The sequence below is a fragment of the Salmo salar genome, chromosome ssa13 (genome assembly GCF_905237065.1).
Source record: "Salmo salar chromosome ssa13, Ssal_v3.1, whole genome shotgun sequence".
Lineage (NCBI taxonomy): Eukaryota > Metazoa > Chordata > Actinopteri > Salmoniformes > Salmonidae > Salmo > Salmo salar.
The window spans coordinates 58,197,080-58,224,110 of record NC_059454.1 but is presented as its reverse complement, the minus strand read 5'-3'; the positions used below and the strand labels follow the sequence as shown (position 1 = coordinate 58,224,110).

Here is a 27,031-nt window from a genome sequence, read left to right as displayed (position 1 = left end):
CCGAGTGGCCCGCCTGTCCCCCGGCCCAGCCCGAGTAGCCCGCCTGTCCTCCGGCCCAGCCCGAGTGGCCCGCCTGTCCTCCGGCCCAGCCCGAGTGGCCCGCCTGTCCTCCGGCCCAGCCCGAGTGGCCCGCATGTCTTCCGGCCCAGCCAGAGTGGTCCGTCTGCCAGGGTCAGCCCGAGTGGCCCGTCTGCCCAGCGCCTGTCCACCGAAGTGGGTGACCCGAAGGTGGAGCGAGGTCCACGTCCTGCACCTGAGCCACCTCCAGGATAGGTGGGTTGGGGAGGGAGGGTGTAGCACAGTGCCAGCCACCCTCCCTTCCCTCCCTTATTGTTTAGGGGGATATTTTTTTGTTTGGGGGTTTGTTTTTTCTTTTAGGTGCATTCCGGGGTCTGCACCTTGAGGGGGGGGGTACTGTCACGTCCTGACCAGCAGAGGGCGTAATTGTGTTAGTTTTGGTCAGGATGTGGCAGGGGGTTTGTGTTTGTTAAATGTTGTGTGGGTGATTGGACTCCCAATTGAAGGCAGGTGTGTTGAGTTGCCTTTGATTGGGAGTCCTATATAGTAGTGTGTGTTTTTCTTTGGGGTTGTGGGTAGTTGTTTTTGCACTACGTTTAGTTAGCCTGCAAAACTGTTGCTGTCTTGTTTATTGTTTTTTCACCGTGGATGCTTTACTCTTTTTGAATTAAACTTTGAGTATCCACATACCCGCTGCGCCTTGGTCCATTTTTGAAGACAACTGTTACAGCTACAAGCTTGGCACACCTGTATTTGGAGAGTTTCTCCCATTCTTCTATGCAGATATTCTCAAGCTCTGTCAGGTTGGATGGAGAGCATTGCTGCACAGCGATTTTCAGGTCTCTCCAGAGATGTTCGATTAGGTTCATGTCCGGGCTCTTGCTGGGCCACTCAAGGACATTCAGAGACTTGTCCTGAAGCCACTACTGCGTTGTCTTGGCTGTGTGCTTAGGGTCATTGTCTTGTTGGAAGGGGAACCTTTGCCCAGTCTGACGTCCTGAGCGCTCTGGAGAAGGTTTTCATCAAGGATCTCTCTGTACTTTCCTCCATTCATCTTTCCCTCGATCCTGACTAGTCTCCCATTCCCTGCAGCTGAAAAACATCCCCACAGCATGATGATGCCACCACCATGCTTCACAGTAGGAATGTTGCCAGGTTTCCTCCAGACGTGACGCTTGGAAATCAGGGCAAAGAGTTCAATCTTGGTTTCATCAGATCAGAGAATCTTGTTTCTCATGGTCTGAGAGTCTTTAGGTGCCTTTTGGCAAACTCCAAGTGGGCTGTCATGTTCCTTTTACTGAGGAAGGACTTTCGTCTGGCCACTCTACCAAAAAGGCCTGATTAGTGGAGTGCTGCAGAAATGGTTGTCCTTCTGGAAGGTTCTCCCATCTCCACGGAGGAACTCTGGAGCTATGTCAGCGTGACCATTGGGTTCTTGGTCACCTCCCTGACCAAGGCCCTTCTCCCCCGATTGCTCAGTTTGGCCTGGAGGCCAGCTCTAGGAAGATTCTTGGTGGTTCCAAACTTCTTCTATTTAAGAATGCTGAAGGCCACTGTGTTTTTGGGAACCTTCAATGCTGCAGAGATTTGTTCCTCGACACAATCCTGTCTCAGAGTTCTACAGATTTGACTTTTTGCTCTGACATGCACTGTCAACTGTGGGACCTTATATAGACACGTGTGTGCTTTTCCATGTCCAATCAATTTAATTTACCACAGGTGGACTCCAATCAAGTTGTAGAAGCTCATTTACTGCATTTCAATACAATTTAAAAACTCTAAAATGCTATTTGGAGAACAGGAAAAGCAAGCAAAACTTTGCCCAGCCATTATCACATTGGTTGCTATAGCTTCATTCAGCTCAGTCGATCTACAAACACATAACCTATTAGCTACACAATTAGCCGCTACACATTAACTCAGCACCGGGATTAAAAACTACAATTTAATTCGTATAGAGATCTCTTAGCATAAAAATAATTTTATTAAGAAAAGATAAACAAATATATTATTTGTTACAGTTTTAAAAGGTAATTTCCTGCAATTTTACACGATATCTGAGTGAGTGACTAACAAAATCAATTGGGGCTCCCTGGAAGTCAGGGCCCCTGGGCACATGCCCTGTGTGCCTGGTCGGTAATTCGGCCATGATTACTACAAGTTTAGATAGCTGGCTAGTCTATCTACACTAATTTACCAATCACTTTTTTTTACTGACATTGGCTAATTGAGTGACTGTCAGTGAGTGACATATAACAAGAGGAAAACTGCTGATGCACAACCAATTTTCGGAATTGTACCTTGTGTATTCTACTATTCTAACTTTCAAGTTGAGACCCCGACTGATAATACTGATATGTAGCTATGGCCCTGGCTGTATGTAATAACACTGCAGACAGAAGAGCTACAGTACCTAATCTGCATATTATTTCACATTTCCACACCCACTTCCTAGGGGACTTCTAATTGTGATTTACAACATGCCATTTAAGTATGTTTTGGATATGTTCCTTCCCCTGTATTCTGTCAATAGGCAGCAGACCTTTACAAGTTACAAAACAAGAACATTTCAATATTATTAATATTCTATTAACGCTGCTTTGTAAGGTAATTGAATAATTATAATAAATGAATTAACTTCTGAAAAAAAGATGAAGCAGATGAAGCCTCGTGTTTTTCTACTTTTATTAGGGAGAGACGCATTACATATTCACTCCACACAGTCGCTGTTGCGCTCTGAAATAAATCAGCCACCAAAATTAAGGAGTAGGCTTTGTGTTTGAGAACTGAAGTGTTCTGTGAGACATATACACTCCCATACGCTGTCTGTCCCTGGCTGTTATGCCTTCAGCTACTGAGCCATGTCTGAACAGCAGTTGAACAGGACCACACTGGAACTAACATTTGCCTCCACAAAACTACACTCTCGACAAAGGCAAAACAGGTCCCAATTAGATTTGATTAGGTCATTTCTGTTCACTGTATTCCTAATACGGAGAAACAATGGATGCACAATGTTAGTTGGTTCTGTCAAGATAAAGGTCAACATCATTAGGATAATGCAAATGTAGTGCTGTTGCCCCATGCTCTTGCATTGTGTGACCTTTCAAATTGTAGCTATATTTCCAAAGATGAGAAATGTAGTAAAAAACATTGATATGCTGTTTGGGAACTGAAGTGATTCAACAAGAACGAAATAGCCTACTCACTAACGCACAACGGAAACAAGAATGAATAAAAGAGTGGAAGATGATAATAGACATTTTTTGATTGAAATGTTTGTTTTCTGTTTTGATTTCTTAAAGTGATAAATGTGGGGTAATGAAAGGCCATAAAGCATTTACCAAGCTGTTGAGAAAGGAATACACTTTTCAAAAAGCAGCATTTACAGTAGACCTTGGCCTCCAAATGAACTGCCTTGTTTGGCTTCATTTCTTGCACAGCATTGTTATGCGGAAATCCCTGAACTGCTGATGTGACGCAAAATAGTATACTGTCAAATCTGCTGACAGGAAACACTGTTCATTTTCCCTCATGGGGCCACATTTACTGTACAGCAACACATTCTTACAGAGATGGTTCATGTCCATGAGTGGTTTCAAGGTTTGAGATATTATGGTGTTATTGTAACTGACTAGAGATTGTATGTCTTACACTTTGTGGATTCCTTATATGTACAGTTCTAGTACAGAACATTGGTTTGGCATATGCTGTTTCCCATTTATGCCAATTCAAATCAAATTGAAATGAGTTGAATTGAAAGCGAGAAATATAGAAACTCACAGCTCTCTATCTCCAATGTGCAGTTTTGCTCGTCCAGTGGATATCGTCTCAGGTCCATCATACAAGCTGCTGTAGTGGTGATCCTGAAGAGAAGGGGAGAAAAAATACATTGTCAAGAGTCTGTACAGACCAAGGAGGTCACATTGAAGATTCAAGTGGTACTCAGCACTGCCGATGGGATCCTAACTTCACTCTGTAATTGCTTAAACGCAGCTTTAGGTCCAAGGCCGATTAGTATGAAGACAATTTCCTCCAATCAAAATATCAATCAGTATCTGGGCCCTGGGTCTAGCAGATAACTACATCCTAGTAGCAAGGACACATATTGCTACTAAATGGCTTGGCTTTTTATAGCAGCGTCAGGAGGTTCTTCATAATGTACTGCTCTCATACTGTATCTTGTCAGTGTACAGATAAAGTAAATAGTGTGATGAAGTCGACGATTTGCTGATATTGATCCTCAGTTAAATCAACGTTGGATAAATCTCTAGATTATCTCAACCTTATTTAGCAGCTATAACACTGCAGCAGCACTTCCAGCAAGATTAGACAATTCAAATAAACTCATTTTCAAAGTTTCCCAGACATATGACCAAGAAAGACAATACAAAACAATGGTTATTTACCAGCAATGGGCATTATCGTCTTTTTCTGCGAACCAGCTCGTCTACAGTGGTGTGTCTATAGAACAGGTGAGTAAACCTACAGCTGCACGCGAGTAAATATTAACTTTTTATCTAGCCTGCTCTCATCATACAGTATGTTGCCAGATAAATAAGCAGTACATGACTACTGTCACGTCCTGACCAGTAAAATGGGTTATTTGTTATTGTAGTTTGGTCAGGACGTGGCAGGGGTGTGTTTGTTTAGTGTGTTTCGGGGTTTTTGGTTTATGTTCTATGCTTTCTATTTCTATGTGGGTTTTCTAGTTCGTCTATTTCTATGTTAGTTTTGGAAACGACCTCCAATTAAAAGCAGCTGGTTGTCGTTGCTTCTAATTGGAGGCCATATTTAAGTGGGTTTATTTCTCTCTTGTGTTTGTGGGTGGTTGTTCCATGTATAGTCTATATACCTTACAGGACTGTTTTTCGTCGTTCTTTTGTTCAGTGTTTATTTCTTTAATAAATCAAGAAGATGATTCACATCCCCACTGCAGTTTGGTCCGATCCTTACGACGCTTATGACAACTACAGAAACACGAAACATGCCATACACGATTCTGTATCTGTAGTTGCAGTCCATGGGGCCACGGATTAAAAGGCCAAACCTAATCCTTTTCCTGAAGGTAGCATTCTTTAAATAATCCCACTGTGCACGCTTCAGGTTCCCCTACCTGAGAGGTGAATCACACCCTAGGTAGCTGCAGGCCAACAAGGCCAACCAGGATAGCTACTGGTAACAGTCCCACACTGCACTAAATCAATCAGTGACATACTGTAACCTCTGGATACTACTACGCTACATTTGTAGGATCTTCACATTGATTGAGGAGCTGGGTGTGCAGGCTTTTATTCCAGCCCATTACTAAACTAAGCCAATTCAAAATATCAACAATGAATGTCTTCAGTCAGGACCATGATTAGCTGAATCAGGTGGGTACGGAAGGGCTGCAATAAAGGTCTGACAACCAGTAGTTCTTCAGGACTAGATGGAGAGCGCTGACGTTGTCGGATCATAAGCGACCTTGTTGTCTAACCTATGAGGCAATGTTGAAAGGAGCGGGTCGAGTGTCCATATTACTAAGGAATTAACATGGTCCACACACACCAACACAGTCGTGAAGAAGGCACGACAACACCTCTTCCCCCTTAGGAAGCTGAAAAGATTTGGCATGGGCCCTCAAATCCTCAAAAAGTTATAGAGCTGCACCATTGAGAGCATATTGACAGGCTGCATCACCACTTGGTATGGCAACTGCTTGGCGTCCGAACGCAAAGTGCTACAGAGGTTAGTGCGTATGGCCGAGTACATCACTGGGGCCAAGCTCCCTGCCATCCAGGACCTCTATACCAGGAGGTGTTAGAGGAAGGCCCTAAAGATTGTCAGAGTCCAGCCACCAAAATCATGGACTGTCGTCTCTGTTACTGCACAGCAAGAAGTACAGATGCATCAAGTCTGGAACCAATAGTACACTGAACAGCATCTACCCCCAAGCCATAAGACTCCTAAATAGTTAACCAAATAGCTGCCCAGACTATCTGCATTGACCCTTTTTGCACTAACTCTGTTGACCATAACCCTTACATAAACCTACGTTATCCCTTACCTTCAAATTCAGTGGGGTAGGGATGTCTCAAGGATCCCGGATAGCACAGACCAAGGCTGAAATACCTTGAGGTCATAGGTGAGAGCTTACTGTATACAGTGCATATGGAAAGTATTCAGACCCCTTGACTTTTTCCACATTTTGTTATGTTACAGCCTTATTCTAAAATGGATTAAATTCCATCATCAATCTCCACACAATACCCCATAATGAGAAAGCAAAAGCAGGTTTTATAATTTTTTGCTAATGTTTTAAAAATGAAAACCAGAAAAACCATATTTATTTAAGTATTCAGACCCTTTGCTCTGAGACTCAAAACTGAGCTCAGGTGCATTCAAAGAGCTCTGATACAGGATTGTGTCGAGACACAGATCTGGGGAAGGGTACAGAAACATTTCTGCAGCATTGAAGGTCCCCAAGAACACAGTGACCTCCATCATTCTTAAATGGAAGAAGTTTGGAACCACCAAGAATCTCCCTCGAGCTGGCCTCCTGGCCAAACTGAGTCATCGGGGGAGATGGGCTTTGGTCAGGGATGTGACCAAGAACCCAATGGTCCCTCTGACAGAGCTCCAGAGTGCCTCTGTGGAGATGGAATAACCTTCCAGAAGGACAACCATCTCTGCAGCACTCCACCAATAGGGCCTTTATGGTAGAGTGGCCAGATGGAAGCCACTCCTCAGTAAATGGCACATGACAGTCCGCTTGGAGTTTGCCAAAAGGCACCTAAAGGACTCTCAGACCATAAGAAACAAGATTCTCTAGTCTGTTGAAACCAAGTTTGAACTCTTTGGCCTGAATGCCAAGCGTCATGTCTGGAGGAAACTTGGCACCATCTCTACGGTGAAGCATGGTGGTGGCAGCATCATGCTGTGGGGATGTTTATCAGCAGCAGGGACTGGGAGACTTGATGAAATCCTGCTCCAGCATGCTCAGGACCTCAGACTGGGCAAAGGTTCACCTTCCAACAGGACAATGACCCTAAGCACACAGCCAAGACAATGCAGGAATGTCCTTGATTGGCCCAGCAAGAGCCCTGACATGAACCCGATCGAACATCTCTGGAGAAACCTGAAAATAGCTGTACAGCAACGCTCTCCATCCAACCTGACAGAGCTTGAGAGGATCTGCAAAGAAGAAAGGGAGAAACTCCCCAAATACAGGTGTGCAAACCTTGTAGCATCATACCCAAGAAGACTGTAATCGCTGACAAAGGAGCTTCAACAAAGTACCGAGTAAAGGGTTTGAATACTTGGGAATGCAATATATCCTATTTTTATTGTTCATACATTTGCATATATTTCTAAAAACCTGTTTTTGCTTTTGTATTATGGGGTGTTATGTTTAGATTGATGAGGAAAAAAACAATGTAATCCATTTTAAAATAAGGCTGTAATGTAACACAATGTGGAAAAAGTCAAGGGGTCTAAATACTTTCCGAATGTATTGTATATTCTTATTGGCACAGAGCCCACTAACAAGACATAGATATCAGGAGAGAAAAGATGAGGGTGATGGTGAGAGACGGTTTGGGAGTATTCAGCTCCGAGTCAAATCTATTTTTATCTCGTAAAGAGTCAGCTGTGTAGTGCTAGGGCAAAAAACTAAACATGTACCCAGGGGGGGCCCCAGGACCAATTTTGGTAACCCTGGAAGTCTACTGGCACAACTCAACAAGAACAAAGCAAATGGATGATGTGAATACTTGCGAAAAACTATTTGCGATCTCGAAATCAACTTCTCGTGCCCTCTAGTCAGAGTTGTGAAGACAACATAATGACTGTGGCAATTAACTCAAAAAACAGAGCTGCATCGTAGAAAATATACAAAAATGTTCTTTGCAAATGTGCAGCCTATTGCAAAAACTGTCTAAAGTTCTTTTTAAATTATGTACTACCATTATCATTCCAATATTATTAATATACCTGTCCATTTCTTCTCCTGCAGTGTTCATTATCATCAGAATTAAAGCATTAAAATTACTAATGGAAATCATATAGTCTTGGATCTAGTTATAGGTTCTGGCACATCCTGATATTAACCCAGGTGCCAAACAGCCATTAAACCTGAACACTATAATTCTTTATGCCAGATACTGGCATAAAGATCATTAAGTGTGTAGATGACAACTCCAGGGTGCTTTTATAGCAGCTTAAATTAACATTGCCAAAGGTAGAAGGATGCACAAAGCTGACCTTAAACATTCCACTGGTTCAATCAGCGTTGTTTCCATGTCATTTCAATGAAATTAGGTTGAACCAACATGGGATAGACATGGAATTTACTTCTTTGTTCCTTCCCCCAGTAGGCAAAAACAGGACAAACTGATTGAAATGACTGTTGTTTCAACCAGTTTCTTGTTGTGAAGATGTAATTTTAACAAGTTTTGCCTGATGAGGTGTTTAGCACTCTAGTTTGATCACATAAACAAATTCACATTTCCCCTGGTCTGTGTTTGGGCCTTTTGCACACACTCTTATTTATAAGCCAAATGTCTGACTGTGATGCTCTTTTAGAAAACACAATGAACTCAAAACACATTTCATGGGCTTTTAAGGGTCTGAATATTAGGCCACCTTTGTTTACCCCGCAGAATGTGGAGAGAAAGGTATTTCAAATGGTAACGTTGGAGAATTGTGAAACATTTATGCAAGGTCTTGTGTGACCCAAGGGGGACAGGGCACCTTTAAAACCAAATTACTCTCGGTCTGCGTTTACTGGGGCTTTAAAGGGCACACACTGAACTGTAACACATGTATCAGAAACACTGGGAGAGGTATTGAGTGCCAACACAGGGGACTGTTTATATTCGTACAAGAGGTCTGCTGTGGATGAACCCAATACTATTTTCATCAGCAACAGCAGCATGATTCTACATTCTGTATGTAAGACAGAATGATTACTTTGCCTATTCGTAGGGTCCAGAGTTTTTCTTAATCAGGTTGCGTGGTCAGGAAAAACTCTTAGCCCAAATGAAGTCAATCATCCACACAGTGGACAGAGCAGCCTTTATCACACTGGAACTGTTTCCACACTGTAATACCAGTAATGAGTGACTAGATAAGATCAGCGTATCCATCAGGCAGGAGCAGGAACAGAAGGCGCTGATAGAGAATGAGTAATAGGGAGTAACTCTCCCTGGCTCTGGTCTTGTGTGTGAAGAAAAGGTGGACACCCACAGTCGGTGCTGCCAGCCGGCCACGGACCTGCATGGCAACATGGGTAATCGTCTAAACCCACCTGACGACACTGATAAATGCCGGCCAGCGGAGAGGCTCATCTTGGAGCCCAATCCTCTGCGGTATGGCACAGAGATAATCACCTCCTCCCTGCTTTCTACACACTTGTCTCTCTATCATCCACCACCGTCCCCACACTACTGCCGAGACGAGGTCAACACATCCTTCAGCTCTGCTCTCCACCACAGGAGTGGTCAGTGTGTACAACACTCTCCATCTCCACTTACAGTCTGGAGATCTGGGCCAATAAGCCATTATAAATTGGTATATAGTTCAACCACTGGTTGATTTCAAGTAACAGTAGATGGGCCAACTGGGTGCACTGGGCCTTTGCGTCATATTTCCCATAAATCAGAATGACAGGTATTCTCTCATAGAAAAAGAAACGCACACCTATTAAGGCGAGGTGCTGGCTAGCGGAGTAGAACACTTGAAAATAAGGGAGAGCCGCACGCTCTAGGAGCTCAGATTACAAAAATGATTATTATTATTTTCAAGTTTTCTACTCCGCTAGCCAGCACCTCGCCTTAATAGGTGTGCGTTTCTTTTTCTTCTAGATTGTTCTGTTACCCAGTAAACAGCACCCAACCGACAAAAAAGCTCTAAAACGATGCCGAATGATAATTATTTTCCTGACACTGGTCATAGACCCATACAAGATTACTTTGAATATAGCGGATATTACATTTTTGCATCTGAGCTCCTAGAGTGTGCGGCTCTCCCTTATTTTCAGGTATTCTCTAATAGCCTATGTCAGGTAGCTACATAGTTGGCAGCAGCGATCAGGTTATTATTAGCTAATTAGCCTCAAAATAAAATAAGTAAAATGACCATCTAATTATATGATGTTCTTGAGCACATTCATGGGGCACACTCATATTCATGTCCTTTATAATAGCACATTTTAGCACAAACACATTGTTCGTCATCACAGTCCGTCTCCACCAGCAAGAGATAATAGGCAACTTATTTGAGATCATGAAAGCAGACCAGAGAATGGTTGGTTGATGCTCTCACAGTGGTAGCAAAGCCAAAATAATTTTTGCATGAGCAATCGGCCGATCACAAGGGTGTCAAGTGTAGAATTAACTGTCTACATGCCACAGACCTTCCCTTTACAGTACTTGCGATGAGCAACACCTCAATGCCCTAAACACCTTCTGTATTGCCCTGTATTGTACTTCAGTCCACACTGTGAGAGGGATTGGGGTTCTGTGAAATAGATAATCAGCCAGTGGAATGTCCCATCAGATAATCTCACAAGAAACTGAAAACAAGGCCTACAGATTCTCCATCTGAGCAGCCCTACAAATGATCCATCTCACGTCACACCTGTCAATTATCTGTGTTTATATTTAAGATACTGTAGCATTGACCTACAACACAAGAAAAAAAGGTTCCAGAGGTCAATCCCAGTTTGATCCCTTATCCTATCGTTAATCTAATACAGGCACCATCCTGCCAAAAATAGATATGGTAAACAGAGGTTAACAGGAGGGAGTATGGCACTGATTTATGACCACTGTAACGGCCATCGTATTGAGTAGACCAAGGCGCAGCGGGTTGAGTGCTCATTTTAACATTTTATTTTAATAAACTTGAACACTTAACAAAAATAACAAAACGAACAACAGCTTAAACAGTTATGCAGGCTAACCCTAGCAGTGCAAAAACAACTTCCCACAAGGGACAGGGATACCTAAGTATGACTCCCAATCAGCAACAACGATATACAGCTGTTCCTGATTGAGAGCCATACCAGGCCAACACAAAGAAATACACAACATAGACAGATCATAGAAATACAAAACATAGAACATAACCAAAACCCCAGAATACTCTAAACAAATACCCCTCTACATAAACACATATCCCAACAAACCCCGAACCACCTAAAAGAAACACCCCCCCTGCCACGTCCTGACCAAACTACAATAACAAATAACCCCTTTACTGGTCAGGATGTGACAACCACATACAAATTGGGATGGTATTAATGTGTTAATCTCATGTCCCCACAAGACACTCTGTTTCTTCAGGTGTAGTAGTACTTAACAGGCCGAACTCTCGCATGACACAGAGACAGTTCTTGTCATAAAGCCAGTTAATATCAATGAAGAAATGGAAAAAAAATACATTTTTTGTCGTTTCAAATGACACACTCCAGAGGTTCTGCACCCAGGAGTGGCCTAGTTCTTTGAGCCTATGAGGTCGAGATGAATGTCCTATTTCCGCGTGTGGTCACCCTGTCTTTGTTAGCAGTAATTTCCCTTCGATGCATCTGCTGCAGCTGATGTGGCTTCTGACTTCCAAGTGTTTAACCAAGGAGCAAATTGGCGGTTACTTGCCAGCAACCTTCTGATCTCTGTGTCAAGATGGAGTCAATGGAGTAGAATTTGAGCAAGCGCCTTTGGCACAGTCTTCAAACGAGTGTGTACACATACAGTGGTAGGCCAGTACTGTTAATGTGAGTGTGTGTATCAGCGTCTCTATCTGCTTGTGTATCTGTGTGTGTTTGTGTGTGTTTGTGTGCGTGTGCGTACACTTGAGCATTGTGTGTGTCTCCGTGAATATTTACCTCAAGCATTAATTGATGTACAAAACAATTGTTCACGTTTCCAACATAACCCTTGGTTGCTTGGTTACTGACTACAAGCGGTGCCAAGCGAGCCCCATATGGCTGTCCACCTACTGTGACCTCAAGTGTCAGGCAGCGCGCCTGGACTCTGGCACGGGCTCAGTGCACATTATGGCAGGGGTTTTGGGTCACACTAGCATCCAGCACCCCTCTGGAGCTCCAGAAGTTTGAGGTCAGAACAGCGGCCTCGGGGAGGGGAGGAGGGCAACAGGCGCCCAGGGGAAGGAGAGGCAGACCAACCAAGTCCATCTACTGCTGTCTGTCCTGTTTTCACACACAGGCATCAGCACTTCTACCTACCCTGGATGTATTTTCAGACAATATTTTGTTCATTATATGTGTGGTCACCTTGGTTTTCCTACTGCTGGTCTTTCCTGATGAATGTTTGGGACATGGGTTTATATATTTTCACATGGATAGGCAATACAATGTTGTTCAATGCTAAAGCATCATTCCCCCCTTACAGAGCAAGCACATCATTAATAGTGTCTGTTTATGCATGAAAAACACATGACATTTTTAAAAAACAATTATGAATTCATGAAAGTCTTCTCACTTGGCATTGTCATTTTCTAAGGAGTGAGAGGGGGGTCAATTTTACCCCAAGTCACCTCCTGTGCTGGGCACATGCAGGGCTAGCAGTACTATAAATTCACAATATTTTACTCTAGAATTCTTCATTGTTTTCTTGGACTAGTTTTCTTTGTACTCCTCTGCAGTGACTCAAGACAACGGCTACTTGAACAAAGAGCAATCATGCTCATAACACTGAGTGTCTGTCTGTCTGCCTGCAGAAATACAACACAAATACAAACCAAAGCCTTGTTTCATGTGCTGCTCTGTAGCGGATTGAAGCTTGTGCAAACAAAAAGGCATATTTTTTAACCTTGCTCTTTTCAATTGCTTTCCTTTGAAAGGTCAATAAGAATCTTTATTGTTGGGTCGAAAGAAATGCCCTTGAATAAGTGAATTTCAATGTTTAATAACAAACCATGCTGTATCAAAACACGGTCTCAGCATGTCAACAAAAGCACATTTGTATACACACTGGGGCTTAAAAGCCTGTATTGTTTGCTTTGTAGTGGACTGTAATCATTCTGCAGGAGAATTGGCAGCTCAATGGTGAATAAATGAGTTTGGCAAATTTGAATATTCATCATGTATTTGTGCACAGTGGCTGTGTCAGCGATCAGGAAACACTACATGCACTGAATCCAATTAAGATTCCAATGAAAGGCATGTATGAAAAGATCTAGCAGCACTATTGTAATGTATATTGTGTTTATATGTGGATGCTGCATGTAGAACAGTCTGACCACTCAACGCAGGTAATCTGCACCTCACTGAGGAGGAATAGCGAGGTCATGGAAAGAAAGGGCATGATTCCCGGTTACATGACTGGGTCAGCCAAGCTACACAGTTATATTATTACAACAATATGCAAATGTGTGAATTGCATTTTTCAAAACAACTATTAAAATTACATGCGGATGTACACCATTTTTGCCTGTCTGATACATTTTGGTTTGTCACATGCGCCGAATACAACAAATGTGTGGACTTTACCGTGAAATGCTTGCTTACGAAACCTTTCCAACGATACAGAGTTAAAAAATTTAAAAAAGAACACAAGCGGAATATATATACACAAGAATGGAGCTATATAGAGGGAGTACCAGTACAAGATCACTGTGCAGAGGTATGAGGTCTTTGAGGTAGATATGTACATAAAGGAAGGTTAAAGTGACTAGACATCAGGATAGATAATAATACTATTAAAATAAAGAACAGAGTAGCAGCATATGATGAGTTAAAAATGTGTGTTGTGTCGGCATGTGTGTGTGTTATGTGTGTGTGTGTGTGTGTGTGTGTGTGTGTGTGTGTGTGTGTATGTGTATGGGTTTTGTGTGAGAGTGACAGTGTAGTGTTTGTGAGTGAGTGTGTATAGTCTTGTGAATGTGCATAGACTCAGTCCAAAATAGGGTCCGTGCAGATAGTCCGGGTAACCGTTTAATTAACTATTTAGCAGTCATGGCTATTTAACAGTTTTATGGCTTGGAGGTAGAATCTGTCTAGGAGCCTGTTGGTCCAAGAGCTGATGATTCGGTACCGTTTGCCGGACGGTAACAGAGTGAACGGCAGGGAGCTCAGCCCCAGTGATGGATGGCAGGGAGCTCAGCCCCAGTGATGTACTGGGCTGTCGGCACCACCCTTTGCAATACCAAGCGGTGATGCAGGCAGTCAAGATGCTCTCAGTGGTGCAGCTGTATAAGTTTTTGAGCATCCGAGGGCCCATGGCAAATCTTTTCAGCCTCCTGAGGGTGAAGAGGCCCTGTCGTGGATGCATCCGGGTATTTTGTCTGGTCTGGCGGCTTTGTGAGGGTTAACCTGTTTAAAAGTTTTACTCACATTATTTTGCTTATTTGGGAGAGCAGCATCACTGGGCATCTCACGGCTGGGTTTCCCTTTGTAATATGTTATCATCTGCAAGCTCCTTAAAAGAGTATATAATATTAGACACAACCATGCCGGGTGTCAGGGTTGGAGGATTTCAATCTAACAACATTTTCACTGTGACCTCCACCTTCACATCCACCTACACCATAAATCTCATTCCTACCATCACTTAAAGATGCACTCTGGGATCTTAAGCACAAGAAATGTGTAACATATTGCACAAATTGGATGACAAAGTAAAAAAATTGGATGACTTAGTACACCAAAAATGGGGACCCGTTTTGGCTCATGAGCACCACTTTCAAAACTACTGGTTGAAATTATACAAAAGTTTGAGAGTACAGCGGCTTGTGAAAGTATTCACCCCCTTTGTTTTTTTTCCTATTTTGTTGCCTTACAACCTGGAATTAAAATATACTTTTGTGGGGTTTGTATCATTTGATTTACACAACATGCCTACCACTTTGAAAATGCAAAATATTTTTTATTGTGAAACAAACAAGAAACAATACAAAAACCAGAATACTTGAGCGTGCATAACTATTCCCCCCTCCAAAGTCAATACTTTGTAGAGCCACCTTTTGCAGTAATTACAGCTGCAAGTCTCTTGGGGTGTGTTTATATAAGCTTGGCACATCTAGCCACTGGGATTTTTGCCCATTCTTCAAGGCAAAACTGCTCCAGCTCCTTCAAGTTGGATAGGTTCCGCTGGTGTACAGCAATCTTTAAGTCATACCACAGATTCTCAATTGGATTGAGGTCGGGGCTTTGACTAGGCCATTCCAAGACATTTAAATGTTTCCCCTTAAACCACATGAGTGTTGCTTTAGCAGCATGCTTAGGGTCATTGTCCTGCTGGAAGGTGAACCTCTGTCCCAGTCTCAAATCTCTGGAAGAATGAAACAGCTTTCCCTCAAGAATTTCCCTGAATTTAGCACCATCCATCATTCCTTCAATTCTGACCAGTTTCCCAGTCCCTGCTGATGAAAAACATCCCCACAGCATGATGCTGCCACCACCATGCTTCACTGTGGGGATGGTATTTTTGGGGTGATGAGAGGTGTTGGGTTTGCACCAGACATAGCGTTTTTCTTGATGGCCAAAAAGCTACATTTTAGTCTTGTCTGACCAGAGTACCTTCTTCCATATGTTTGGGGAGTCTCCCACATGCCTTTGGTGAACACCAAACGTGTTTGTTTATTTTTTTCTTTCAGCAATGGCTTTTTTTCTGGCCACTCTTCTGTAAAGCCCAGCTCTGTGGAGTGTGCGGCTTAAAGTGGTCCTATGGACAGATACTCCAATCTCCGCTGTGGAGCTTTGCAGCTCCTTAATGGTTATCTTTGGTCTCTTTATTGCCTCTCTGATTAATGCCCTCCTTGCCTGGTCTGTGAGTTTTGGTGGGCGGCCCTCTATGGACAGGTTTGTTGTGGTGCCATATTCTTTCCATTTTTTAATAACGGATTTAATGTTGCTCTGTGGGATGTTCAAAGTTTCGGATATTTTGTTATAACCCAACCCTGATCTGTACTTCTCCACAACTTTGTCCCTGACCTGTTAGGAGAACTCCTTGTTCTTCATGGTGCCACTTGCTTTGTGGTGCCCCTTGATTAGTGATGTTGCAGACTCTGGGGCCTTTCAGAACAGGTGTAAACTTCCGACTTCAACTGTATACTGAGATCATGCGACAGATCATGTGACACTTAGATTGCACACAGATGGACTTTATTTAACTAATGTAACTTCTGAAGGTAATTGGTTGCACCATATCGTATTTAGGGGATTCATAGCAAAGGGGGTGAATACATATGCACCCACCACTTTTCCTTTTTTTTCTATTGAAACAAGTCATTTTTAAAATTTCACTTCACCAACTTGGACTATTTTGTGTATGTCCATTACATGAAATCCAAATAAAAATCATCAATTGAAATTACAGGTTGTAATGCAACAAAATAGGAAAAACGCCAAGGGGGATGAATACTTTTGCAAGCCACTGTATGTCTTTAATCTTTGAGTTATGAAACTCCACTGTGTTATGTGCCAAATTTAACCCCTGCTTTCATGCTACAGCTCTCAAAATACGTGCTTCTGGTCACGCTGGGCTTGACAGCAGCCTGTGAAGGTCATTAGTCTAAACACAAATGCACTGTCAAAGGTCTGTCTCACACTGCTAGTCAGTGTCATTCTCCTCCCCTTCACCCTTCCCTTCGGCCTCATCTAAATTAGCATCCTGTAATCCTTTAGAAACAAGATGAAAATCAATGTAGAAAGGGGATAATTTCCATTCTGCACTCATGACTGTAACAATGTACGCTGAGAGTCGGGAAGCAAGTTCAGTGAGTGAGTTTTAATTGATAAATTAAACAAACACGCAACACAAACAAAGCACAGACATGACCCAGGAACAGAAACAATGACGACTTTGGGAGAAACCAAAGGGAGTGACATATAAAGGGCAGGTAATCAAGGAGGTGATGGAGTCCAGGTGAGTGTCATTATGCGCAGTTTCACACGTGACAGTACCCCCCTCCCCGATGCGCGGCTCCGGCCACAGGACGCCGGCCAAGATGACGATCCCTTGGGATCAGGAGCAGACCGGTCATCTCTGCTAAGGCGCGGGAACCTGTCGATCCAGCTGAGGCGCGGGAGCATGGCGACCTAGAGTGCTGGAGAGAGAGCATACTTGACAGTACCCCCTCCCCGGCGCGTTCGCCTCCAGCCGCAGGACGGCAACCACTGGGACGATCCCGGGGATCCGGAGCAGACCGGTCGCAGAAACCTGATGAGCTGGCTGAGACCTTCCCGGTTGCCTCGGTCGAGGCACGGGAACCTGTTCATCCAGCTGAGGCATGGGAGCCTATCGAGCCCGCTGAGGCATGGGAGGCTATCGATCCCGCTGAGATATGGAAACCCGTCAGGCCAACTGAGACATGGGAATCTGACAAACCAGCTGAGACCTCTCAGGTAGCTCCGGCTCGAACACACGGACCAGACATCACCTCCAACACAAAAAACAAAACAACAAAAAAACACTCCCTGATGCTTCCCTTTGTTGAGTCGTCATTCTGTAACGATGTAAGCTGAGAGTCGGGAAGCAAGTTCAGGGAGTGTGTTTTAATATATAAAAGAAACAAACACGTAACATAAACAACGCACAGACATGACCCAGGAACAGAAACAATGACACCTGGGGGAGAAACCAAAGGGCGGGTAATCAAGGAGGTGATGGAGATGCGCGTAACGATGGTGACAGGTGTACGCCATAACGAGCAGCCTGGTGACCTAGAGGCCGGAGAGGGAGCACACGTGACAATGACTTGACTTCCAAAGCCACCGCTGCTTATTGTGATTTCTCCGCACAACGGTCAGGGAATAAAATAGTAATTTTCCAGTAGCTAGGTAAAAAACGCAGGCTCTCTCTCCATTACACCCAGATTACGAAACTCAGCAAAAAATGAAACGTCATCTCACTGTCAACGGCGTTTATTTTCAGCAAACTTAATGTGTAAATATTTCTATGAACATAACAAGATTCAACAACTGAGACAAAAACTGAACAAGTTCCACATACATCAAAATCAAAAGTAACAGTCAGTATCTGGTGTACTGCAGTGCATCTCCTCCTCATGGACTGCACCAGATTTGCCAGTTCTTGCTGTGAGATGTTACCCCACTCTTCCACCAAGGCACCTGCAAGTTCCCGGTCATTTCTGGGGGAATGGCCATAGCCCTCCGATCCAACAGGTCAAGGGGATTGAGATCCGGGCTCTTCGCTGGCCATGGTAGAACACTGACATTCCTATCTTGCAGGAAATCATGCACAGAATGAGCAGTATGGCTGGTGGCATTGTCATGCTGGAGGGTCATGTCAGGATGAGCCTGCAGGAAGGGTACCACATGAGGGAGGAGGACGTCTTCCCTGTAACCCACAGCGTTGAGATTGCCTGCAATGACAGCAAGCTCAGTCCGATGATGCTGTGACACACCGCCCCAGACCATGACGGACTCTCCAACTCCACATCGATCCCGCTCCAGAGTACAGACCTCGGTGTAACGCTCATTCCTTCGACGATAAACGCGAATCCAACCATCACCCCTGGTGAGACAAAACTGTGACTCATCAGAGAAGAGCACTTTTTGCCAGTCCTGTCTGGTCCAGCGACGGTGGGTTTGTGCCCATAGGCGACGTTGTTGCCAGTGATGTCTGGTGAGGACCTGCCTTACAACAGGCCTACAAGCCCTCAGTCCAGCCTCTCACAGCCTATTGCAGACAGTCTGAGCACTGATGGAGGGATTGTGTGTTCCTGGTGTAACTCGGGCAGTTGTTGTTGCCATCCTGTACCTGTCCCGCAGGTGTGATGTTTGGATGTACCGATCCTGTGCAGGTGTAGTTACACATGGTCTGCCACTGCAAGGACGATCAGCTGTCCGTCCTGTCTCCCTGTAGCGCTGTCTTATGCGTCTCACAGTACGGACATTGCAATTTATTGGCCTGGCCACATCTGCAGTCCTCATGTCTCCTTGCAGCATGCCTAAGGCACGTTCACGCAGATGAGCAGGGACCCTGGGCATCTTTCTTTTGGTGTTTTTCCGAGTCAGTAGAAAGGCCTCTTTAGTGTCCTAAGTTTTCATAACTGTGACCTCATTGTTAGCAATATAATAACCATGTAAAACATTTCTGTTGATAACTCAAATCACTGACCTTGCATTGCGAAAGGGGGGGGATATAATGCAGCTTTAGTAGTGCTGTTTGTTATCAGGAAGTAAGATGGGAAGGGGAAATATGATGGGAGACAGGGGAAGACAAGGCTTCCAGTTCCCCTCCTCCCACGGCTCAGATCAATGATAGATGGAGAGATTATTCTGGACTCTGACACACTAATAACTTAAAGCTATCAAGCCTCAGCAATAATGTGGCTTCTATGGTTGACATATTTAATAATCAATGAATCACTCCATGAAACAATCAGCTAATTGCTCTTTGCTGTAGAGGAGGAGAGAGAAGGAATTACGTAACGTGGAGTGTCGAACACTAAGCCAACACACCAAGTGCTAACTCATAGTGGGGCGGGGTGCAGATGGAGGTTAGGGAAAAAATACAGTGCCTTATGAAAGTATTCGTATCCCTTGACCTATTCCACATTTTGGTGTGTTACAGTCTGAACTCAAAATGGATAAATAATTTTTCACCAATCTACACACAATAGCCCATAATAACAAAGTAAAAACATGTTTCTTGATTTTTTGGGGGGGAAAATGAATTGAAATAGAAATACAGAAATATCTAATTTACATAAGTATTCCACCTTTTGCAGTGATCACAGCTGTGAATCTTTCTAGGTAAGTCTCAAAGAGCATTCCATAACTGGATTGCGCAACATTTGACCATTATTATTTTCAAAATCTTTCTAGCTCTGTCTAGTTGGTTGTTGATCATCACTAGACAACATTTTCAGGTCTTGCCATAGATTTTCAAGTAGATTTAAGTCAAAACTTTAACTCGGCCACTCAGGAACATTCACTGTCATCTTGGTAAGCAACTCCAGTGTATATTTGGTCTTGTATTTTAGGTTATTGTCCTGCTGAAAGGTGAATTTGTCTCACAGTGTCTGTTTGAAAGCAGACTGAACCACATTTTCCTCTAGGATTTTGCCTGTGCTTAGTTCCATTCTGTTAATATTTTATCCTGAAAAACTCTGCAGTTTCCTTCCTCTCTGATAACTGAGTTAAGTTATATTTTTTTGTGACTGGGTGTATTGATACAACATCCAAAGTGTAATGAATAGCTTGACCATGCTCAAAGGGATATTTAAATGTGCTTTTTATTTTATTTTTTACCCATCTACCAATAGGTGCTCTTCTTTACAAGGCATTGGAAAACCTGCCTGGTCTTTGTGGTTGAATCTGTGCTTGAAATTCACTGCTCGACTGAGGGACCTTAGCGATATTTGTATGTCTGGGGTACAGAGATGAGCTAATCATATCCTCCTATCCGACAAGTCCCCCTGCCCTCCCTCTTCTCATTTTCTGCAACTCAACAATAGCCAGTCAGTTTATTGGATAGGGGGATATCTGCACACAGCGGTGTCTTCATTATGTTTTGATGATTTTCAATAACCTGTGTTTACAAATGGGATGTGTAGGCATTATTCTGGCCCCTTTTCTAAGTAACAGATTCAACTTCCAAGAGCTAAGTAGGTGTATTATCATCCACAGCACTGCAGTCATTATACTCTTCAGTACATATCCACCCACATTACAAATGTGCTATGCAGTGCCTCATCTGATTGAAACCAGCAAAGTACTCCATAAGAAATGGAGTTCAACTTTAAAGAGATCCCATCCCATTTCAATATTCCATTGTAATCCATTCACTTTATATAGAGACCATTAATCAGGAAACAGGTTATAGCATCTCAAACTGAACAACCCAAAATGTCAAACAGGCTTTTCAGTTGACAGATACTGTTGTCTAAAGTATCCGGTAATTTGTTAAAATGAATCTGGGGAATATTCAATGATATGGATCATCTGCTCTCATACTGTTGGATAGCTAGAAAGATAATGATGATGGATGACTAAGTCTACCGGCTCACTAAGTAACTTGCCAACAAACATTGTCTTTATTGGGTAGAGATAGGCCTATTCCAGGTGTGATTTTGTACATGGTTTGGTTACAATATTTACTTATTTCTCCAAAGTAATGTCAAGTCATTGATTTGTTTACAATTATGAAACATTACAAACATTACCTCAGGCTATAGAGCACAGTGCCATCTGGATGCAGTCGAATCATTCTGTTTTTCACTGTGACACCATGGACAAAAGACTTCTTGTCATTTAGGAAGTAGGTGTCCGGGACCCACAGCTGATCCGCTACCCGGTTATCCAGGGTGAGATTGAGGGGAATCTCTGAGTAGGATAACCGCTTGTCTCGCCAAGCTTGCTGGAAATACATAGTCAATGTATAGTCCTAAAAAAGAGAAAGATAGATAGACAGAGAGAGAGAGCAGAGACATAGAGAGACATAGAGAGAGACAGAGAGAGACATAGAGAGAGCGCGAGAGAGAGAGAGAGAGAGAGAGAGAGAGATTTTACTGGGGCCCAGGGATCAGGATGGAAAGACAAGAAAATATATATTAACTCAACATGACTAGTTAACATGAGTAGTGTCTGACCATTTGTCTTTGACAGAGTTATAGAGACCCCAAAAATGTTATTTTAGCAAGACAATACTGTTGGTTTTAAGAATGTTGTCTGCAATGGCTTAGTACTACTACACACGTGAATAGCAAATGCCAGCATGTCCAAATAAAAAAACATGTTTTTATTTCAGTAGCAAGAGTTTCAGAACCTCCCTTGGCATTGTGCATTCGCATCACAACAACTCAAAAAGCTACACTATATATACAAAAGTATGTAGACGCCTCTTCAAATTAGTGGATTTGACTATTTCAGCCACACCCGTTGCTGACAGGTGTATAAAATCGAGCACCCAGCCATGCAATCTTCATAGACAAACATTGGCAGTAGAATGGCCTTACTGAAGAGCTCAGTGACTTTCCAACAAGTCAGTTCATCAAATTTCTGCCTTGCTAGAGTGGCCCAGGTCAACTGTAAGTGCTGTTATTGTGAAGTGGAAACGCCTAGGAGCAACAACGTAGGACACACAAGCTCACAGAGCACATAGTGCGTAGCACGTTGTCTGTCCTCGGTTGCAACACTCCCTACCGAGTTCCAATCTGCTTCCGGAAGCAACATCAGCACAAGAACTGTTCGTAGGGAGCTTCATGAAATAGGTTTCCATGGCCGAGCAGCAGCACACAAGCCTAACATCACCATGCGCAATGCCAAGTGTCGACTGGAGTGATGTAAAGCTTGCCGCCATTGGACTTTTGAGTAGTGAAAATGCATTCTCTGGAGTGATGAATCACACTTCACCATCTGCCAGTCCGACGGACAAATCTGGGTTAGGCCGATGCCAGGAGAACACTACCCGCCCAAATGCATAGTGCCAAATGTAACGTTTGGTGGAGGAGAAATAATGGTGTGGGGCTGTTTTTCATGGTTCAGGCTAGGCCCCTTAGTTCTAGTGAAGGGAAATCTTAATGCTACAGCATACAATGACATTCTTAATTATTCTGTCCTTCCAAATTTATGGCAACATTTTGGGGAAGGCCCTTTCCTGTTTCAGCATGACAATGCCCCCGTGGACAAAGTGAGGTCGATACAGAAATGGTTTGTTGAGATCGGTATGGAAGAACTTGACTGGCCTGCACAGAGCCCTGATCTCAACCAATGTTCTAGCATCTAGTGGAAAGCCTTCCCAGAAGAGTGGAGGCTGTTATAGCAGCAAAGGGGGACCAACTCCACATTAATGCCCATGATTCTGGAATGAGATGTTCAACGAGCAGGTGCCCACATACTTTTGGCCATGTAGTGCATGTCTGCACTGCACTGTAAACAGGTATTCTGTTTAACGTGTATCTGTGTACTGTAGATATTACATCATCAATATGTTTAATAGAAAAACAAGCTAAAAAATATCTAAGGAGAGAAAATATCACCCCACTTCATATACTGTATATTGACAACTTCAGGTTTTTTACATCCTTGGTAACTTAGCCTAGTCCTGACTTCATAACTAAATGTATTGACTTATGAGTCACTGCAAATGATTACTAATATTCTCTATAAAACAACAATTGACAAAATTACAGTTGGGGAGCACATTGCATTTCAGCTGAATATAATCATTTGTGGGGTTAGCCAGAGAGTATTGCAAAATGTTCAGAGTAAATTTGGAACAAACAGCCAAGCCAGCACACTGCTTCTGCTACGCTAACAATAAGAAGCACAGCAATCCATCCATCCATGAAAAATTTACTTGGGAAACTTGCTGTCTCAGGGCACTTTTGTCACCACTGGCAGATCCACTTCTCCTAACAGAGGCTGAACATGCATTTTGGATATGTCTGTTGGTTGCAAAGATGATGACATCCCTATATCTACTACACTAAATGGACTGACTGGAAAGGGGGGCATGAAAGCAGAAACAGAGATTGAGTCAGTGAGCTATCGTCATGTGAATCACGCCCAACACATCCCTTCATTTCTCTCCACATGAACTCCTTGTTTGCAACAAAGTTTGTTGCTAACATTTTTGCTGACCTACCTATGCTATTCCAAGTCCCATCAAACATTGTGCATCATAACATTAAAGAACAAACAGCAGAGCCTGGTTGTAACTTTCATAATTTTGAAATGTTTCGATTTCCTTTTCTGGCTAGGGGTGTTTCTACTGCTAATCAAAAATGTTAATGTTTATGCAAATTACATATTTATATTCAATAAAGTGTTAATTGTCGGTCGTTGTTATGTCGATTGATCAATAGTATTGCCTGTGAGGTGTATTAACACTGTCTATTGAAAATACTAATAATACCTGGTCTAGGTGCTAATGGTTTATGCCAGGTTAGGGAATTTCTTTTTATCATTCAGAGAGGCTGCTTATGAGGTAACATGCTGTGACAAAGATCTGCCAGTATATAGGCATCTACTCAGCTGTGTGAGTTGTATATACTAAACAAAAATATAAAAGCCCCTTACGAAAACGATTGCAGTCAGAGTGCAGTATAGCCGCCGTATGCTGCAAATACTGTGCCCAAAATAAATAAATAAAATTTACTGCAGTAATTTTGCAGTATAACTGCAGTTAGAGTGCAGTATAACTGCAGTTCAACTGCAATACACTGCAGTTATTCTGCAATTACTGCGTCCAAAATACCACAGTCGACTGCAGTTACAGCACTTTTACTGCAGTTTCAAAACGGCAATCTGTTTTTGTAAGGGGAAACATGCAACAATTTCAATAATTTTCCTGAGTTACAGTTCATATAAGGAAATCAGTCAATTGAAAGCAATTCATTAAGCCCTAATCTATGGATTTCACATGCCTGAGAATACACATATGCACGTGTTGTTCACAGATACATTAACAAAAAGTAGGGGCGTGGATCAGAAAACGACAGTTACCGGATTTGTAACTCCAGTTCTATGAGTGGAGCGGAGCCCCATGTGGGAGCTCTGCTCCTAGTGGCATACCCCACTTCCTAGGCAGCGAACAGCCTGAGAGAAAATTACACACAAAATTACACACACACATGCAGCCAATAGAAGTACAGGTGTCCCCTCAATCAGCCTCCCGCCGAAATTATCTTCAGCAAGACTGGGGGTCGGCAGGGCCTTAAGTCGTATGAGTCTCCGCTTCACTCATAGAACTGGAGTTATAACTCCGGTAACTATCGTTCTACTTCGTGGAGCTCCGCCCCATAGGGGAGCTCTGCTCCTAGTGGTTTAAGGCGGAGCGCAACGCTCTAAAATGTACTATCTGCCGAACCTAACACTTCCAAAACTAATGAAAAGGTCGGGCTCAGCTATGGCTGCGACCAAATCCCGCAGTACTGTAACATACTGTGTAAACACAGTGTCACAATATACTGCGTCCTCAGTCTTATCCACCCTACTCAGCCTGGAGGCATTCACCAATGACTAGTGGGAAGATAAACAGAATATGAGCCATACTAATCTGTACAAGCAGATAGATGATACTTCAATATTCTGTCAATATTAAAGATTTGTCTAATAGTACTGTAATACTAGTTACAGAACTATACCCCTAAACACAGTCATAGACTTGTGGGCAGGATATAACATGTGACTCTACTGTACCACACCCTCAGCCAGGAGTCTTGTCATGTAGTCATTCTAATAGGGAAAAGCGGACCTGATGGAAACCCTGTCCATTGGTCCTGCGTTTCTCACCTTAGTTCTAGCCCTCCCATCAGCAATGCTGAGTGCAGGCTGAACCAATTTAGAAGACATACTCACTGATATCTCAGTGTAATCCGCCACACTCAATCCATAGGCCAAAACCAATGATTCGTGGGCAGATAACAGAATATGGGTCATACTAATCTGACTCAGCAGATAGATGATACCTCAATATTCCATCAAAGTTAGTGACCGGTCTAATAGTACAGTAATACCAGTTACAGTACTATTTCCCTCATCACTCTGCCCCAACACAGTGAAACACTGGTGGGCAGTCAAGACATATACTCTACTGTACTGACAAATTCAGATATGAGTCATGTCAAACGTCTCTCTCCTTGAAAAAGAGCGGACCTAATGGGAACCACGCCCAACGGTCCTGCATCTTTTCCCTTAACTCATGTTCTCCCATCAGCCACGCTGAGTACAGAACGAGCTAGCGAGTTAGAAGACAAGTCTAGAAGGTAGAACCGGATAAAAGGAGATGGTGACGACCACGACGCCGCTGCACAAATATCCTCTACCCATGTTCCTCTGAAAAGGGCCGTAGATGCCGCTACTCCACGAGTGGAGTGGGCTCTTATTCCCTGAGGCAGTGGTCGCCCTGCCGCCTCATAAACCGTCTCAATGCCTTCGCAAAACCAATGAGACAGCCACTGTTTTGAAAGTGGTCTACCAAGTGTACTAGCATCGTGACACACAAACAGCTGAGGCGATGACCTAATCATCGCCGCACCGGGCACATGTGATGAAGCCTCTCCTCTCTCCTCTCTGCATGGGGAGGGGGGGAGAAGGCCCACTGCTCAACGGTCTGTGACCTATATGAGCTTTTAAAAGCCTTCGGCATAAATTCTGGGATAGGACGTAACACCGCTCTGCTCAGATCGCCATTGATGGCAAGGCAGTCGGGTCTCGTCGAAAGAGCACACAAATCACTGATGCGCTTGGCCGTTGTCAAAGCAAGCAACAGTGCCGTCTTCAGAGATAGCATCTTGAGGGGGATTTGATTCAATGGCTCAAAAGGCGTCTCGCCGAGCGCCTCGAGTACCAAAGATAAATCCCACTCGGGAAGCATGGCTCTAGGCACTGGCCTAAGCCGCAGCGTTCCCAATAGAAACCGTTTTACTAGAGGGTGGCTGAAGACGGTGTCTCTGCCAAACCCCTCATGACAAGATGAAATCGCTGCCGCGAACACCTTAATGGTGGCAGGTGAGCGCTGATGTCAAACATGAGCTGTAGGAATGAGAGCACGCTCTCAACCTGACAGCACACGGGGTCCACATTCTCTGTGGCACACCATTGTGAAAACACGTTCATACATCCTGGATGTGGAACTGGCACGCGAGCCCTGTAGGGTTCTGATTACTTAATCAGATAACCCACGGTGCTCTAATCTGTCCCTCTCAGGTGCCAGACCCTCAGTGGTTGGCCGATTAGAGGCAATTGCTCTATTATGCCTCCCGCCTGAGACATCGCGTCCTCTCGATGTGGAATGGGCCATGTTGGCGCAACCAACATTTGAGTCATCTCCGTGTACCACTGGGCCCCTGGGGGATCGGGGGCTATCAATATGATTGACAGCCCTCCTGTTCTCACGCGGGCTAGCAGTGGGAAATGCATCCAGGAGAACATCCGGCCACAGTTGGTGCGCAAAAGCGTCTATCCCTAGTGGCGGTTTGTCCTGGGCTCGTAGTGAGAACCATAGGGGACACTGCACGTTTACACGTGACGCGAACAGGTCTACTTCGGCTCTCCCAAACCATTCCCATATTTGGAGAACAATGTCGGGGTGCAGCT

The 27,031-nt window shown here is 43.6% G+C and overlaps 1 protein-coding gene across 1 annotated transcript in view; it reads right to left on the bottom strand.

The window, feature by feature from the left end:
* LOC106567507 (gamma-aminobutyric acid receptor subunit beta-2) overlaps nt 1-27,031 on the bottom strand; it is a 95,654-nt gene that overhangs the window by 38,509 nt on the left and 30,114 nt on the right. Inside the window, exons 4-5 of the mRNA XM_014136818.2 lie at nt 21,154-21,374; nt 3,802-3,884 (exon numbers count right to left, since the gene is read on the bottom strand). Coding sequence (XP_013992293.1) covers nt 3,802-3,884; nt 21,154-21,374 — 304 coding nt within the window. The remainder of the gene's footprint in view (nt 1-3,801; nt 3,885-21,153; nt 21,375-27,031) is intronic.